The following is a 19816-nucleotide window of genomic DNA, read 5'->3' on the forward strand; positions in this document are numbered from 1 at the left end:
GCCAAAAAAATACTGTGGCTGCAGCAGGTCAGAGGCTGGGAATTTTGCAGAGGTAACTTGGCTGTGCTGTTACAAAGTACATTTCAGCAGGGTGATGGAGCACTCCCCACTTGCCTAAATGAGTGCAACTCCAACAAGGCTCACATCTGATGATTTAATCAAAAGAAAAATTCAGGATCAGGAGTATTTGACCAATTATATTGAATAGATAGATCTGGATAGATAAGTATTCTGTTGCTCAGCATGAACATTTCTTGCTTCAGACCATGAACTTCCCCTTCAAGAAGTTAATTTGAACAAGTCTTGCGTTAAAATGAAAAATGTGCTTGGGTACTTCAGTATTGAAATTTGTATCCCTAAAAGTGAGTGAAGTATTAGAAGTGCAAAATTCCTCCCACCAAGTAAGGCAGTGTTAGTGCAAAGCGATAGTGATTTATAGGGCACCCTGGTGGCCTGTTGAAAACCTCCCTGGTTCAGCCTACAGTGCAGTTTCAAATATTTTGCCTCTCTGTGCCATGGTTGTTGATTTGAATTCCTGTCCAGAGTAGTAAATACAAACATCAGGGTTTACACTCCACTGGAACATTGAAAATGTCTGAGATCCTGGTCTTTTAGATGAAGTTCAGACAAAACTATGTTCTGTCAGGTGGATGTAAAATTCCCTGCACGTTATTTTGATGATTATTTGGGAAGTCACTACTATTGTCTTGGGCTAATATTTATCCCACAATCTGCATTTCTAAAGAAATAGATTTGTCTCATCTTTTTCACATGCCCCTCCTGGGAGCTTGTTGTGTGCAAATAAACTGATGTATTTCTGTATTAAAACAGTTAAAACACACACACATTTTCAAAGTGCTTTGGCTTGACTTGAGGCCATGAAAGATATTAAAAGACAAGTTCTTATTTCTTGGTTACTTTGAGTTCTGTAACTGCAGTTATTTCCTTTTAACGTCTCTCCTTTTTCCTACTTTTAGATCTGGCCTGTCTTATCTGAAACCTTGAACAAGCATCAAGCTGACAATCGAATTGTGGAGCGCTGTTGTCGTTGTTTGCGTTTTGCTGTCCGATGTGTAGGAAAAGGGTCCGCTGCATTACTTCAGCCCTTGGTCACTCAGGTAAGTCGATCTGTGGATTCTGCCAGCTGATAGGGGTGAAGAAGAAGAATTTTAGAGAGAGCTCTACTCGTAATAGTCAGATGCTTTAGCTAGATAATGAGCTGTTGTAGAAATATTTGAGAAGTTGATAGAAGACTCCAGAAGAAGGTAATGATCATTTATTTCATAAGCAGACATGGAGAAAAGCTTTAACACGGAGGACAGATCATATTCTACTGAATTACAGAACACCTTCAAGCTTTATAGAGATCGCAACAAGCATATTAGTGTGTCCCTTTTCTTTATAGGCATTCTGCTCCTCACTTAAGGCTTTTGAAAGCTACTAACTTGACAGTTTGGTTTATTTTAGTTCTAGCTTAGCTTACTATATAGTTAAAACTTTAGGCCTAACTAATTTAACTCTTTAAGCTTGCCCCCCTCGTCTCTTGGTTCTTGGCCTAGCCCAAGGTACTCAATACAGTGGTCTTATCCCTTTCCCTTATGTTCTGCCACCCGTTGATTCTGGCCAGATATCCAGATTTGGCTTTAAAGGCAATGGGTCAAACGGCTTTTACTATTTGGTCCTTTGGTAGAGGTCCCTGACCCAATGCCCTGTTGGTCTGGTTTCTGAATCCCCACTGCCACCTTCTATGTGACCACCTAGTGCAATAACTCGGGCAAGATTGAAATAAAATTAGTAGCAATTCTATAATCACTTGGGCATGGGAGGTGATTTGAATCCATTGGTATATTTATATTTGTTCCACCATTCCTTGCACTAGGTTGTGGAGTCATTTAAGGCTCAGTCCAGTTATTGGAGTATCCAAATGCCCTCCCCTGGACTAGGGTGAGGTTTTTAGTCAATAATGGGATAATCTAGGAAAACAGGTTTTAGTATTACATCGGGTTGTCTATTATGGTCTCCACAACTTGCCTGTTTATATCTTTCAACTGGCTCTATCTTTATCACTGGCATCTGTGGATATAACCACAGTGATTATGGATGGACATAATCAACTGTATCCAAACTCTTGCCGCACAGAAATATAGTTCCCACCGCTCCTATGAGACAGGACTCTTTTACTGACCATATAGTCTCCATTGTAGTATTAAATCTACATCTTTCCTCTTCTGTTATGTATATTAGATAAGTATACTCTACATCTGTTTAAACTAGTACTTAGTATATTTGATTTATTTATTGTAATGTGTATTTTATTACAAAATACAATGAAAAGTGTTGTATATTGTTGCCACTCTTTGGTGCCATTTTAAAGCACAAAAATAAATCAGAACATAGAATCTAAAGACAGAAATGTATTTGAAAAAGTTCAACTTTACAGCCCTTCTTGTTAAGTGCTCAGCCTTGGGCCATGAGTCCCCTTATCTCCAATGCATATGGTGTATATTAGTACAGGATATTCTGTTATAACATGCTCTTTCTTAATGCAAATTCGCTGTAACACGATTGACTAATTGGGGATGCTGTTTCTATGGCACGAGGTTTTAAAATGTGTGTTGGCCGTAATACAATTACAGCACTAACACTTTAAGCGCTGTTTCTAAAGTGCAATTTTTCTGTAACACGGGTTTGCACAAGAATGCAAGAAAGCGTTACAGAAGATCTGACTACTTCAATAACCACCTCCATGACCTGAATATTCTTTACTCAATATAGTGCCTTAATGGGTGTTAACTCTGGTATAACTGAGGTTGCCAGAACAATGATGATCAACATATTATCACATGTAACACATTTCACAGTAGTCTTATATGCAAATGTAAAACCTTTGAGCTGGCAGCCAGAGGAGGGTGTCTCACCTTTATGAATTTATTTCCGATATTTACCTTGTCTGTTCATGTATCCATGATTCATACGTGTGTTGCAGACATCATTTCTGATTTCATCATTTGAGAACTTTTCCTGGTCAATTTATTAATAGACCATGCATGGCTTATGGAAGTTATTCTAGCAGTTATGTAGTTAACTTAGTGTTGCAATGTATGCCCAGGGTCATGTTACAGGGCTCCAGTAGCAGATAATGGCAGTGTGTTGTGACAGGCTAATTAAATCACTGGTAGATGAGCTAATGCTGATGGTGGTGTTGTAATATGATAGGTTAAGTATGATGGAGGGAACCAGTGTAGCAGATGATTAGTTTAGAGAGACAAAGCAAGCCAGCATGATTGGCTATGTTAATGTTTTCTGATAAGCATGAGACCAACAAATTGCATAAACTGGCGGAGAACATAGATCTTTGGGGAGTCAGGGAAGACATTTTGCTGGCTCCCACAGCTTTGATTTTGCAATATTAAAGTTTAATTTCTTGAAGGATTTTCTGCATCTCCTCGTAATTTTTTTGTAGAACATTGAGGAGTTCTTACACATCAGGCTCTCTAGTACTTAGCCAAGCTCTGAATAGATCTTGGTTTGTATTGAGTTGCCTGTCCGAAGGTTTCCTCGGGTTGATAATTTTAAAGTCCAAAACTTTTGGTCTACTGTTGCCAACCCCGTTGAATTTATTGCTGTGTATCATTGACTAAACTGCATTTCAGGCGACCTGGTACCTGGGTTGGAGATGCAGCCATTTCCACACCCCACTGTAAAACCAAGCTGTCTGTGTTCCCACTTGTTTGACCAAAGCTGTAAACAGTGCTAGAGTTTGACCAAAATCGAGCAAACCAATATTGTCACTGTGTCAGCTCATGGTGCACTTTGTAAGACAAGATTTCATCCTCAATTAGCATAAGTCAGTATAACATGGGTGTGCGTTGGGCAGTGTTCCCCGTTCCCAATGTTTAGAACATCAATCCTATAAGTATCAGCATGACAAACAACATTCCGTAACTTTAAATAACTGTTGTGGTTGTCACCAGTTGGCTGGGGGTTAGTTCTGCAAGACAAAATTAAAAATTAATTTGTCAAATACTTCAGCTATGACCAGTGTTTCCTGTGCCCTTTTCCTTTTACGGCTGTAAGCACATACTGATCATACTGACTTTATGTTCATTCCACCTCTACAAACCTCATCTCTCTCACTGGGAACCTCTGCTTTCACCTTTGCCTCGATATCGTGCAGAAATTGCTAATCTCTAATCTACTGTTACCATTTGTGCAGCTGTTTGAACTGCTTTCTCACAAATTAATTTAACTTGTTCACTTAAGGGTCCTAGTTCCTTGCAACCAGTCACAGCATTCCCTGGTAATCTCATTGCCCATCCTTTCATTAACTGGTATGGAATTAATCCAGTCACTCCATTGGGTGTTGCCTTCAGTCCCATTAGGGTACTAACCAATAAATCTGCCCGATCTCTTGTATGGCTTTAGCTAAAGCTCTTTTAAAATGTTCTTTTTCATCTGAGCTCTGTAGGTGGGAGTGGATGTGAAATTTTGTTTGATTTCCAGCAACCTAAAATCTTCTGAGAACATTAGAAATAGGAACAGGAGCTGGTTACTCAGTACCTCATAACACTGCCGCATGCCTTAACTCCTTGATATTTCAGAAGTCTACTGTTGCCTCTTTAAATACTTCCAACAGTCACTCATCCATAACTCTTTGTAGAGAATTCCAGGCATTCTTCATCCTCTGAGAAGAAATTCTCTTGTATGTCGGTTTTAAATGAGTTACTCATTTTTTATTTGTGAACCCAGTTCAAGCTTCCATCCCAAGTGGAAACGTCTAGCCTGTCAAGTCCTAGCAAGTTCATATATATTTCAAACATCATTCAGCATTTTTTTAAACCCGAATGAATAAAGGCCTAATCTGTTTAGCTGTTCTTAATAAATTAACCCCTTCATCCCAATAATTAGCCTATTGAATCTCTTTTGAATACTAGTGTATCTCCTCTTAAGAAATTAACAGGATCAAAACTCTTCAGTGCACCATATACAGTTATGCCATCACCGTGTAATATTGCAACACATCTTCCCTATTTTTCAACTTATAATAATAAAGACCAAAGTTTCATGTGCTGCCTTAATTACTCATTGCACTTAAGCCTGTAAAATGTGTATTCTGATCTAAAATTCTGTAATGGTATTCCCATCTAGGAATTACCACTACCTCTTCTGTTTTATGGTGTGGACCAATGAATTAAGTTATAAGGGAAGAAACTTTGAAATGAGCATTGTAGAATCTGCAGTTTAGATCTATGTCTGGGATGAGAGCAGAGATATGATAAAAATCTGAGATAAAGGTCATGATCAGAAGGTGTGATGTTTATATTCAAATGAAGGGATGAACTTGGATTTAATTGCTTTATCCAGTTCTTAAAATTTCTTGCATTCTAAATTCTGTTGATGGGTAGTAGGATTCCCTCTAATGCAGCAGGTTCAGTGAGTAATCTTCTCAACTGAGACTGAAGTGTTACAGCAGAACAACCTGTATGGGAGACACAACAGTTCTTCTGCACTCTTGTGCTATAGAAAATTGCACTATGGGAAACTGCCATACAGATTACGCTATGGAAAACTCACTATACACATTCAGCGGAAAGTTTGCAATATGCAAACAACATCCACAATTCATCGATCACATTAAGGCCAATTTGCACTGATAAAGCATGCAGTATAGAAGAAATACTTGTAGTTTCTTCTCTGCATGCCATCTGAGGGCTATGAGTGACTTATTCCCAGTCCTCTAGCAGCTTGTGCTGTAGCAGGCAATAAGATATTGGCAACTCTTTCTCCATTTCTCCTGTTCAATACTCAGAATAGCTTGACTAGAATCGGCTTGTGGAAACTTGATTGCAAGCCTGTATCCCTCTTGGTTGATGGAGGATGGTTGCAGTGTGCTTTAATCCTGCAAAGTAGTGTTGACCTAGATTATTTGTTCAAATTTGAGGCTGGGACTTGAGCCCCCTGCCTTTGAACAGAGAGGAAATTGACACCATTTGAACCAAGTTAGTGCTAGCCAAAGGTACATAGATTGATCCTTGAAATTTTTGTTTCAAGAGCAATTCTGTAAAGACGTCTTAAATGAGACTCCTACGCAAATTTCTTAGATTTGTTACTATTGGATTGTGTCATTCTGATCCTGTTTTCAAATATAGAATATATTGCAGTACCATAACTGAGGAAGAGATCTGTCTCTCAAAATGTCATCCCTTAGGTTTGAGTGAGGTGCTTCAGTTCCATTTATTTTGATTAGATTCCCTACTGTGTGGAAACAGGCCCTTCTGCCCAACAAGTCCACACCGACCCTCCGAAGAGTAACTCACCCACACCCATTTCCTTCTGACTAATGCACCTAACACTATGGGCAATTTTAGCATCGCCAATTCACCTGATCTGCACATCTTTAGACTGAGAGGGGAAACCGGAGAACCGAGAGGAAACCCACACAGAGAAGGGGAGAATGTGCAAACTCCACACAGCCAGTCGCCCAAGGCTGGAATTGAACCTGGATCCCTGGTGCTGTGAGGCAACAGTGCTAACCACTGGCCACCGTGCCTCCTGCACGGTTTCTTCCTGCACTGCAGCATTATATCTCTGTCATTCTCTGTTCAGGCCAGCAAATTGGCAACTCGCTTTCTGTTGTCATGTTGAGTTTCGGCGATGCTCCACTTAGCTGGGGGATGTAGTTGTACCATTTGCTGCTTCAAAGCCATGACTTAGTGTTGACCCATTTGATTATTTGAGGTTTCTTGTTGCAAGTGGGTATTGTTCTAGAAATGAGAGAGATCCCTCTGCGATTAACTCTGTGGTTCTTTTGGAGGACTTGTGTTTGGAAGAGTTTCTGGTACATCCAGTCCAACAGGAAGGATGCATTGTTAGGCCTGGTCTTGGAACTGAGGTTGGCCAAGTGGATCAAGTGTCAGTGGAGAAATGTTTAGGAGACAGTGATCTTTGTATAGTATGGTTTATGGTGGTTTTGGAGAATGACATACAACAATTGACAGTTTTTAAAAAAAAAGTGAGGAGAGCTTACTTTAAAAGGCAAGCACAGAGCTGAGCATGATTGATTGGTGTAAGAGTTTGGCAGGAAAAACAGTAATTGAACAATGGCCTCCAAGAACAGATGGTTTTGAATACAATTGAGGTATACTCTATCTAATGGAAAAGGTAAGAAAAACAATCCAGCGTTCCCTGGATGACACAAGAAATAGAAATTAACATTAGAAAGAAAAAGTGTGCTTATGACAGATGTAAGGCAGAAAATATAACTGAAAACCAGCAGGAAAACTGAAGGATTAGGCTGGAGGTGAAACCCAAATGAGAGCAGGAAGGAGGAACTATGAGAAAAACACTAGCAGCTGACCTAAAAGGAAACCCCAAAACAATAAAAGAATGGTTAGCTCATCTGGTTGGACAGCTGGTTGTGATGCAGAGTGATGTCATCAGCATGGATTCAATGCCTGCACCATCCCAGGTCTCCATGAAAGACTGCTCTTTTTCTCTACCTCTCCTCTTAGCTAACATATGGTTAAACTACCATCAGTCGTGGTCTCTCTCATGGGAGAGCAGCCCTATAAGTCCAGAAGGATAATGGCAACTTCCCCTTTACCGATGGTCTGGATCTGTGCGTAGGGGACAATTTGAAAGTTTGCAGATAACACTAAATTTGGAAGAATTGAAAACTGTGGACGACAGTGTAAAACTCCTAAAAGACACAGGCAAGTTGGTGGAGTATATGAATAGGTGGCAGATGAGATTCAATCCAGAGAAGTGAGAGGTGATGCATGTCAGTTGTAAGATAATATAAAATAGGAGAAACAATTCTGAAGTGTGTGCAGCAGAGACTTAGATGTATATGTGTACCAATCGTCAAAGGTGTAAGAACAGGAGGAGGGAGCAATTATAAAGCGTACAGTGTTCTCAGTTTTATTAATAGGGGCAGAATACATGAGCAAGGAGGTGATGTTGAATTTTTGCAAGAGCTATCCTGAAGTAATGTGTACGGTTGCGGGTGCCATGTTACCGGAAATTAGTGAATACATTAGAGACAGTATGAAAGCCATTTACAGGGAATGAGAAGCTTCAGTTATAAGATTAGATTGAATAAATTTGGATACTGCACTTTGAGGAGAGAAGGCAGCTGAGAGGAGATTTGATAGAGATTTTCAAAATTGAGTGAGCTGGACAAAGTAGATAGGGAGAACCTGATTCCACGCTAAAAGAAACAAAAAGAATGACTGCATAGGTTTAAAGTGATTGATAAACAAAGCAAGGGTAATGGGAGAATTTTTCACATAGTAAGTAGTTAGGGTATGGAATGCAACGCCTAGAAGTATAGTGGAGACCAGTTCAACTGAGGCATTGGATGATTATTATCAGGGATATGAGGAAAAATCAGGAGATTGGTACTAGTTTATTAAACCCATGCAGGTATGTTGCCCTAAATGACCACCTCCTGTACCATAACAATTGAGATTCTGGTCCAACAGCTTGTCCACGTATCTTCAGATGGATTATGAACTCCTATACACTGCATTTCCTGTGTGCTAACAGTTATTGTATCTACAGAATGTGTTGGCTATAGTGATGACCTTCACTGTGGTCCTTTGTTCTGCACTAAGTCTCGACGACACATTACAAACACCAATGCAATTATACTCCGAAAAGTGAGCGATGAAAATGTGCTGCCCTTGCTATATTTTAGGCTCGTCAGTAGAGGGTGATATTCCGCTAGAATTATGGCTGATTAAGTGCCATGCAATATTTTGCCATCAGATTTGGTATTTCACAATATTTCAGGCTGTTGCATTGCCACTACTTGCCAACAGATTAGATATTGAATATAATTGAACAGTGCAGCCACTTTGGTATGAAATACTTATAAAGCACAGTGATGGGGGAATTTATCCCAATGTTCCCTTTAAGAATGCAAAGGGAAAGCTGCACTGTGCAATAAGCAGACCAGATATAGCAAACAATGAAAAGGGATATTGAATAGGAATTAAAAACACAGAATTAAAAATTGCATTCTTTTTGGGCACCAGTCTGGGTGATTACCTGCCTCTATCCATTTGTGTATAGGTTGTCAGCACACAAATCTGGTGTAGCCAAAGTTGAGCTGCGTAGATTCTGTGCCACTGGCTGCCTCTGCATACTGCCATCTGCCCCAGCAGTTAGTAGAAGGCAGGACAGTGCCAGCCTGCCAGGCAGCCTCATGTCAATGGCAAGGAGCATTTGGGCTCTGGCCCCAATGTAGCAGAAAGCAATGTCCAGAGTTATTGTTTATGCTGCCTCCGCTCAGATTTTCTACTGTACTCCAGACCCAGAAGAGCTACTGTATCCCATATTCAACAAAGTCCAGATAGGAAAGAGTATGCAGCAGGTCAGTTTCACTGTGAAGCAAGCTAGGAAGAGTGTGCAGCAAGTCAGCATCACTGTGACACAGAATGAGTGCATGGAGCTGCATGAGAAGGACAGTGACAGCAGGAGATATGAATTGTTGGCAGAGCGTCCCTTCAACCTATTGTAACTGTTGGAACGAAGTATGACATCAGAGGAAAACTGGTAGATGATTGGTGGGTGTTTCTTCTTACTCTTTTGGCCAAGTGGTTTAAAGCAAGATACTTATTAAGGCTGAACAGTACAATTCTGAAATTCACTTTTAAAATATTTAACTTCCAAGTTAATCAATTAAGTGGAATAGGGATGGCTGGGCAGGCGATAGACTGCAGCTTGTAGTATGTGGGAGTTGGTGGATATTAATATGATCAATGTGACCACATCTGCAGAAAGTATCAACAGCTCAAGGCACTTCTGCTCAGAAATGAGTTGTGGAACTGCAATGTATTAGACAATGGACAGCTACCTGGACAGTGTTACAGCAGACAACCAAATTTGTCCATGGTCAAGGGCAGGCAGGTGTGACTGGGAGTGAGGCAGGCATAGGAATCCAAAATTAAGTTTTGGAGGAGCCTCCACTGTTGTCCAGTAGGTACAAGGTTCTTGGTCCCAGTGTAGACAAGGGCGAAGACTGCAAGGAGGGTGAGCTCGTGCTATGGAGCACTGTTGAAATGGGAGGAGAAAAAAATGTAGTAATAGAGAATTGCATTGTTTGGGGAATAGATACAGTTCGTTGCAGCAAAGATAGTTTCCTAAAGGCTGTGTTACTTGTCTGGTGCCGTGGTTAAGAACATCATATGGGAGGGGAAGGATTTGGTTGATGTTGTCCACGTAGGTACCAACAATATAACTAGAACTAAAAAAGAGGTTCAGCTGAGAGATTATGAACTGCTCTGGGCTAAATTAAGAAGCAGAAGCACAATGGTGTAATCTCAGGATTACACCCTGCGGCGCTTGAAAATTGACATAAACTAAATAAGATTAGAGTGTTTGGGAGAAATGGGTTCCAATTCATGATTGTATTGGTACTATTACTGGGAGGAAAAAGAGACCTATTAGGGAGGGCTTCATTTGAACCATGCTGAGACTAATCTCCTGTCCAATTGTATAACTAGGGTTAGTGAGTTTCGAGAGGATTTGTAGCTCAGGTTGAGGTTCTGGATGTAAGGTTGCTCACTGAGCTAGAAGGTTTGTTTTTGGATGTTTTATCCCCGTACTCGATAACAACATCAGACTTGAGAGACCCTACACAAACAACAAGCAAAATGAATGTCATTTGCAAAATACCTTGCAAGAACTACATTGGACAAACAAGCAGAAAGCTATCCACCAGGATACATGAGTATCAACTTGTCACAAAAAGACATGACCCTCTCTCACTAGTATCCTTACATACAGATGAGGAGGGAAACCACTTTGACTGGGACAACGCATTCATCATAGGACAAGCTAAACAGGCACGCACGAGATTCTTAGAAACATGGCATGCCAACCAGAATTCTGTCAACAAACACATCAACTTGGATCCCATCTATCACCCTCTGAGAAAAAGAACAGGAAATGGCATGACCAACTCAAGCAAACCTAAACACGTAAATAGAAAGCGGGCCATAACGCCATTGCTTCACTGGAGGCTCACTGGTGTAACCTAGTACGGTGACGAAACTTCTGGAAACAAACCTTTCAGCTCAGCGAGCAAACATATCAATAACTAGGGTGGTTGATGAAGTTTTAAATTAATTAATGTGGGCAAGGGTTCAATGGCAGAGAAACTTAAATATTCAAAAAGAAATGAGCGAGCACAGGTGCAGGGGAGTGAAGAGATGAATGATATTCCCAAGTTTTGCAGAAAGAGGCAGAAAATATAATCCGTGCAGTAAAAATTAGCATTAAAAATAAGTATTAATGGTAACGTGTCCAAGCTTAAGGCTCTTTCTCAGAACGCACACAGCATTTATAACAAGATGGAGGAATTAATAGCACTGATAGAACTAAATAACTATTACTTAATAGTTATTACAGAGTTGTGGTTGCAAGGTGACTGGTGCTGGGAACTCTGAATTCAAGAGTATTCAAAGTTCGGGTAAAATAGGCAAACAAGTAAGGGAGGTGGAGTAGCATTGTCAATAAAGGAAAATATAATTGTGTGACTGAGTATTAGATTATGATGTGGGATCAGTTTGAGTGGAAATAAGGAATAATACGGGCAAAGAAGTCTTAATTAGCATGGTCTATAGGCCCCCTAAAAAGCTGCTTCACTATAGGTCAAAAATAATTCAGGAAATATGTAGACACATAAGAAGGATACTCCTATTGTCACAAATGATTTTAATCTATATATTGACTAGACAAATGGGAACAGGCTAATTTAGACTATTAACATATTATGAGAAGATTATTGAAACTTTTAGTTAAGGGTCCTGTGGGATAGCAATCTTATTTTTAATAAAATTTCCAATTCAGTTTGAGAGAGAACAACTCTAGTCTTAAAATAGTGTCATCAATTTAGGTAAGGGCAATTGTAGAGGTATAAGGAGAGAGTTGTCTAAAGTGGGATTGGAAAAAAAAGGGAAAGGTCAGTAGAAGACCAATAATTGGCATTTAAGCAGATATTTTGTAATGCTTAATAATTTATTCTGGCCTTAAAAAAAAAATTATTTAATGAAAAGGATGAACCACCCATGGTTAACTAAGGCAGTCAATGGGAGTATCCACTCAAAAACTCAGACAAAGTAGTGAAAATTAGTGGTAGGCCAGAGGATTGAGAATTGAAGAACTAGCAGTTGTGGACTAATAGATGGGGGTAATTGATTATGAAAGTAATTCATCATCCAGAAATATAAAATAGCAACTAGCAAGAGCTTGTATGGATGTATGAAAAGTGATTCTGGGACCCTTGGAGGATATGACTGGAATTGGATGGGAATAGGGAGATGGCAGGTAATTTAAACCATTATTTTGCATTGGTCTTCATGTTGGAGGCTGTAAACATCCTGAAAGTATTGGATAAGCAAGGTACTATTGGGAGGAAAGGTCTTGTAACACTTTCTACCATGAGGGACAAAATGTTTGACAAACTAATGGGACTGAAGGCAGACAAGTTGTCAGGACCAACACTCAAATCCAGGAGCGTTCCAGCAGATTGAAAAAAGTAAGGTGATACCCTGTTCAAGAAATGAAGGAGATACAAATTAGGAAACTACAGGTCTGTTAGCCGAACATTTTGTCTTTGGAAAAATGCTAGAGACCATTATTAAGGAAGAAATAGCAGTACATTTAGAAAAGCTTAATGCAATCAATCATGATTTGTGAAAGGGAAATCCTGTTTGACACATTTTTAGAATTCTTTGAGACTATTACAAGCAGATTTGATAAAAGGAAAATGGCCTGTGCACTGTATTTGGATTTCCAGATGACTCCAAGTGGATGCAACATTAAAGATTAATTTACAAGGTAGGAGCTTATAGTGTTGGCTGTAATGTATTAGCATGGATTGAGGATTGGTAAACACAGTAGAGTTGGGGTTAATTTTTTTTTCAGGTTGTAAAAATGTAACTACTGGAGTGCCTCAAAGATCAGTTCTGGGGAGTTTATTATGCACAGTCTATATTACTGACTTGAGTAGGGGGCTGAGTGTAAATCATCCAGATTTGCTGGTGGCATAAAAATCAGTGGGTGGACATGTTGTGATGTGGAATCTGTAAGGGGTACTGATTGATAGATTGAGTGAATGGACAGATACTTGGCAGATGGAGTTGGCGCGAAAATGTGATAGGAAAAATCAAAAGGTCAACTATTATTTAAATGGAGAGAAACCCCAAAGACTGCAACATAGAGGGATTAGGTGTTGTGTATGAAACACAAAAAGTAGCATGCAGGTAATTAAGTTATTGGAATTTTGGCCCTTATGGCTAGGGAGTTTAAAAATAGGGAAGAATGTTACAACAGTGCAGTTTGGTGAAACCACATCTGGAATACTATGTGCAGTTTTGTTATCTGTATTGAAGAAAGGATGTACCAGCATTGGAGACTGCTTAAAAGAGATTCACTAAGCTATTTGCTGAGATGAAAGCATTGATTTCTCAAGAATGGCTAAACAGAGTACGTATTGGCTCATTAGAGTTTAAAGAATGAGGGTTGATGTTATATTGAACGTACAAGATTCTGGAGGGGCTTGATGGTTAGATGTTGTGAAGATGTTTCCACCAGTGGGAAAGTCTCAAACTAGGGAATAGTTACAGAATAAGAGGACTCTCATTTAAAACAGATGCAAAGGGATGTCTTCTCCCAGAAGCTAGTGTATGTTTGGAATTGTTGGCCTCAGAACAGCAATTTATGGCCTCAGTCCCTGTAATCATTGGACTGGCCTTGGAGAACTCTGGGTGCCCATGACTTCTGGAACTTGGCATTTTGCCACTAGTTGCTGAGTCTTTGGAGTGGCACAGCTTAGAGAGAATGTTATCCCAGAGAATTGTAGCAGCTGGATCATTGAAAGAATTTAAAGTGGGGAGTAGATGGATTTTTTTGAAATATCAAGGAGCTGAGGGCTGTGGCAGATCAGACCTGCAAGTCGGGTTCCTGGCCCTGGAGATAACGTTTATGCTGGGCACTTCTTAACTGCTGAATGTCTGAACCTTGTTTAGTTATTTAGGCATTCCGACACTGCATCGGGGTATTCCAAATTTGGCCAGTGGGCAACATCAGCTGTCAGACTGAGACATCAGGATAGATCGGGTTCAGGTTTTTTGATTCATGCAGGACATGTCCATACAGGCATTTGTTGTTTCAAGATGGCAGACAGAAGCAGCTGCTATTGCAATGTCTTTGACCCAGGAAGGTGATTAGCAGGCAGCAGGAAATTTGTCCCACAGACCTTATATTTTTTTCTCTGTGAGGTAAATCAAAGGCTGAACCCATTATTCCCATGCCCCTCTTAATAACGCCACCAGAGTAGATGAACTGAAGATTTTGGGATTGTGTTGGGTGCATAATATTTGATAAGTTGCTTCCATCAGGAACCATATTTGAAGATATAATTTGCATAATGTTTTATGGCATTTCTGAGGCATATGGAAATTATCTTTAACCATATTAAACTTGATCTCTCAACAACAGAATTAGCAAAAATAAAATGTTATTTCATATTGTAATATGATTTGCTTTAATATTGATGCAGTATGCAAGTGTTCTAAAGGGTTGTTTGTGTTTTATTTGATTATGATTTGGGTGAAAGGGCACAAAGCATTCTTAATCTGACTGTGACTAGTTTGGAAGTAAGTGCGCGATAGTGTATTTTCTAAACCTACACAGGATTCCAGTTTGATAGTCACTCAACTAAGATGGTTGACCATGTGATGCAGGAGCCACGGTGCTGCCAGTGTGCTGATAGGTACTGTAGATCACGTTGGCCACTGTGCTGTGTTCAGAAACTCAGGGACAGCTGCAAGTGGGGACGGTCATGTAGTCCATATTAGCTTATTCACCTGGAAAAAGTTCTACACACTAGATCTTTCCTACCACCATCATTGCGGTATCTGTTTTGTAATCTTTACTAATTCTTTGGATATAGACAGTGCAAGTATATTTATTACCATCCCTGGTTGCTTTAATTGAGCATACTGCTTGGCCACTGAAGTGGGCAATTAGGGGCCAATCACGCTGGTGTGGTATTGTTGACACATGATTTAAACAGTATAGACTGCAAGCTTCCATCTTTAAAGAACATCATAGTTTGAGTTTTACAACAATTAATATTTTGCTATCACTTTTCTTGACATCGTTTTAGTTTTGAATTTTGCTTTCCAAGCATGTGTAGATTGCCATGTTCAACTTAAACCCACATTCTCTGGGTTATTGGTCTTAACCTTTGGATACTAGCTCACTACCATAGCCACCACACTATCATTGTAGAGCCTTTGCCTCTTTTTCCCTGTGCTAAAGATTCATTAGAGTTTGTGTGAAGAGCATTCTGAAATCAATTCTGAATATGCTTGGTATGAAAACAAAATACTGTGGGTGCTGGAAGTCTAAAGCAAACAGCACAGTATTTTTCCAGCAAACTGCTGGAGAAACTCAGCAGGTCTTGCTGCATCTATGGAGAGAGAAACAAAATTAGCATTTTGAGTCCAGTATGATTTGTTCTTTAAAGCTCATTGTTAACTCTATTTCCCTCATAGATGCTGCTGGATCTGCAGAGTTCCTTGAGCATTTTATGTTTGTTTCTGAATCTGCCTAGGTTTGAGTGTCATTAATTTCTGAATATATTTTTTTTCTAACCTGTTTTATAAACTCCTCCTATAAAGTCAGCTTTCAGTTGTTCTGTTTCAGTGCTTTTGAGGTTCTTTAATTTTGTCCTTGTGACTCAGATTGCCTTTGAAATCAGATCAACTGGATGATCAGAACAAAACATTGAAAAATTGAAAAGCAAGAGTGTGATTTCTGTCTTTAATAGACATCTTCGTGGTAAAATACTGTAGCAACAGGGTATTTAGCTCATGTCCAGAAATGATTTTAAACTTTACATGCTTACATTTGAGGTTTTTTTTCATTAAATTTTATCAGAAATTTGAGTGAGGTATCAGAATAAAGCCTGCGGCGTGATCTGGTAGCAAACAAAAGCTAAATGGTGTTCTGTGGCGGAAGTTGCAAATTTAAGACTTGGGGCTGTATACTATATTGGAGATGCAATGTTTGTTATTGCTCCCACTCATACTTCTCTTTCTCCTCTCCACATAGATGGTGAATGTGTATCGCGTGCATCCACATTCTTGCTTCCTCTACCTGGGCAGTATTCTGGTTGATGAATATGGAATGGAAGAAGGCTGCCGACAAGGACTTCTGGACATGGTACAGGTAGTGTAGGATTTGGTATCCCCGTGCCACAAGATATCTCCCCTCGGTGCTGAAGAAATTCATCCTGGACAAGGCATGGTTTGAGGTCTCCTTGCAAGTGGATGCTTTGAGGGGACTCTTGAGGGGATTGGAGGGTAGGACAGGGGTAATGGTGCATTGGTGAGAGAGCTAAGCAGTTACCTGCATTCCTTGGGTATTTTTGACATATATTGAACCACCATTAGTGGTTGTGCCAACCTTCTGCTGTCTAGGCCCGAAACTCTGGAATTTCATTCCAAACTTCTTTGCTCTCTAGCCCCCTCTTTTTCTGTTAAAACATTTCTTAAAACTATTTCCTTCACCGCGCTATTAGAGACCAGTCCTAGTAGCTATTTACCTGATTTTTGTATGATATTATTGAAGTGAACCACCTTGGGACATTTTATAATGATGAAGACATTTGCAAATGCATATTATTAACAATACTTAACGGAAAGGTGCTTAAGTTGGTATTGATACTATTGAAAGTAGGTTCCACAGAGTTGAGGCACTCAAAGTCTCTTGGGCTTTGTCTGCAGACTTGTGGAACTCCTGAACACTTCCATTCCTTCTGCAATCTTTTACAACTGGACACTATCAACTGATTACTATTAGTCCTGATTGACCCCTCTGTGTTTAACAGACTGATATTCATAGGTTCAGTTAAGTAGTAAATAAACTATGATTTAAAAGAATTTTAGTGCAAAACTACAGTTTCTGCCTTACCCTTCTGGACCCCTTTGTAAAAATTGGGGGAGAACCTGGTTTGCAGATATTTTTAATTGACTTATTCCGATGTGTTAAGTCATGCATCTAGTCTCCAGGCTCTGAATCAGGGACAAATACTGCTGTGCGACAAGAATCCTCCTAGAGCCTGAAGAACTAAACTTGTCTAACATGCATCACTGTTTCTCATTGAACTCTGGAACTGTTAGGTTTACCCTTAATGACATCTGCGTTTCTATCACAGATGCTCTGTGCTCTGCAGCCTTGGTGATATGCGTACAATGAGGTTTGACCAGTCACATAAGAACAAAGAAAATTTACAACCCAGGAACATGCCTTTCGGCCCTCCAAACCTGTGCCAATCCAAATCCTCTGTCTAAATCTATCCCTCTGTTCCCCACCCACTCATGCATCTGTCCAGACTCACCTTAAATGAATCTGCCCATGCCTGCCTCTACCACCTCTGCTGGCCATGCATTCCAGGCACCTACCACCTTCTGTGCAAAGTACTTTCCGTGTGTATCCCCCTTAAACTTTTCACCTCTCACCTTGAAAGCGTGACCTCTTGTTATTAAATCCCTCACCCTGGGAAAAAGCTTATCTCTATACCCCCTATCTATACCCTTCATGATTTTGTAGACTGCAATCAATCTCCTGTTTTCTAATGAAAGCAATCCTAACCTCAACCTCCCTTTATAGCTAGCACCTTCCATCTTGTTATTACTATCATAGAGACTTGGTTGAAGGAAGGGTATGATTGGCAACTAAATATTCCAGGATATAGATGCTTCAGGCTGAACAGGGAGGAAGTAAAAGGCGGGGAGGAGTTGCATTGCTGGTCAGGGATGATATCACAGCTGTGCTAAAGGAGGACACTATGGAGGGCTTGAGCAGTGAGGCATTATAGGTAGGCTATAAGCAGGGTGCAGTTACATTCTTGGGCTGTACTAAAGGCCTCTCAACAGTGAGCGTGAGGTAGAAGAACAAATAGGTAAACAGATTATAGAAAGGTGTATAGGCAACAGGGTGGTGGTGATAGGAGATTTTAATTTTCCCAATATTGACTGGGATGCACTTAGTGTCAGAGATCTGGATGGGGCAGAATTTGTAAGGAGCATCCCTGGGAAGTTTTCTAGAGCAGTACATCAATAGTCCAATGAGGGAAGGGGCCATATTGGACCTGGGGAATGAGCCAGGCCAGGTGGTAGAAGTTGCAGTGGGGGATTTTTTTTTTTGGGAACAGTGACCACAATTCTGTAAGTTTTAGAATATTCGTGGACAAAGATGAGTGTGTAAGAGAAGATTACTAAACTGGGCAAAGGCCAATCAAAATTTTGGCAGAAGCTAGGAAATATGGATTGGGAGCAGCTATTTGAAGAGAAGTCCACATTTGATATGTGGGAGGCTTTCAAAGATAGTGCAGGATAGGCATGCTTCTTTGAAAATGAGGGATAGAAAAGGCAAGATTTGTGAACAGTGGATGATGGGAGAAATTGTGCAACTAGCCAAGAGGAAAAGGGAAGCGTACATAAGGTGTTCCACGGGGATCAGTGCTGGGGCCACTGTTGTTTGTATTATACATAAGTGATCTGAAAGATGGCATTGTTGGTCTGATCGGTAAGTTTGCAGATGACACTAAGATTGGTGGAGTAGCAGAAAGCATAGGGGACTGTCTAAGAATACAGGAGAATATAGATAGACTGGAGAGTTGAGTGAAGAAGTGGCAGATGGAGTTCAATCTGGGCAAATGTGAGGTGATGCATTTTGGGACGTCTAATTCTAGAGCGAACTATACTGTAAACAGAAGAGCTTTGGGAAAAGTGGATGAGCAGAGAGATCTGGGAGTTCAGGTCCATTGTACCTTGAAAGTGGCTGCACCGGTGGGTAGTGGTCAAGAAGGCATATGGTATACTTGCCTTCATTGACTGGGATATTGAGTATAAGAGCAGGTAGGTCATATTAAAATTGTACAAGACTTTGGTTTGGCTGCGTTTAGAATACTGTGTTCTGGCCGCCAAATACCTAAAGGATATTGACGCTTTGGAGAGGGTGCAGAGAAGGTTTATGAGGATGTTGCCTGGTATGGAAGGTGCTTAGATCCCCTCAAACCAACTGATCAGACCAACATAGATTCTCTCTCTCTGTCTAAAATTTGAAGTGTGTTTTGCCATAATAGAATGGGTGATTAATTGTGCTACATTCAGACATGTTTACCCTCTGGCTGGCAAGCTGCTGAAAATTTCCCTCAAACTATCTCCTTCACTGAGCTTTGGGCAACGTCTGATCTGTAAGGGCAGGTATGCTGCATTTGGACTTAGCATCACTCAATTACAGGTAAGAAAGGCCATCCCAAGGTGGGCCAACCCTCCCTGCTGGGTAGTGATGGTGGCCATCTTTCTCTGGCCTGCAGACATGTGCCTTTAACTCTTCACTATTTTTTGCAGGCTTTGTGCATGCCAACATTTCAACTGCTTGAACAGCCAAATGGCCTTCGGGATCACCCAGACACAGTGGATGATCTTTTCCGTTTAGCAACCAGGTACTTGGAAGATTTAGTGAAGTAATTTGTTGTCTGGTAAGGATGTAATAGTACTTGCTTGGCACTGTTGGTGACTCAGTATATTTGTATACATCTCTTTAACCAAATCTCTGAAGCACTGACACTTCTTTGGAAAAGTGTTTCTATCATTTCACCTGTCTCAGCAAAGTAATTAGTCCTGCCTCAAAAACAGAAACTCAGGATTTTGGAGGGTCAGTGTATACTTGATAAGTCTAATGGCCTCTTTCTGCACAGAAGGGATTCCTTTATTCTAGTCCATTATTCTAA

The 19816-nt window shown here is 40.3% G+C and overlaps 1 protein-coding gene across 1 annotated transcript in view; it reads left to right on the forward strand.

Annotated features, from left to right (window-relative positions):
- tnpo3 (transportin 3) overlaps positions 1–19816 on the forward strand; it is a 74496-nt gene that overhangs the window by 41168 nt on the left and 13512 nt on the right. The window contains exons 16-18 of the mRNA XM_060842755.1: positions 978–1118; positions 16129–16245; positions 19434–19528. Coding sequence (XP_060698738.1) covers positions 978–1118; positions 16129–16245; positions 19434–19528 — 353 coding nt within the window. The remainder of the gene's footprint in view (positions 1–977; positions 1119–16128; positions 16246–19433; positions 19529–19816) is intronic.

Source organism: Hemiscyllium ocellatum, chromosome 23 (genome assembly GCF_020745735.1).
Source record: "Hemiscyllium ocellatum isolate sHemOce1 chromosome 23, sHemOce1.pat.X.cur, whole genome shotgun sequence".
NCBI lineage: Eukaryota > Metazoa > Chordata > Chondrichthyes > Orectolobiformes > Hemiscylliidae > Hemiscyllium > Hemiscyllium ocellatum.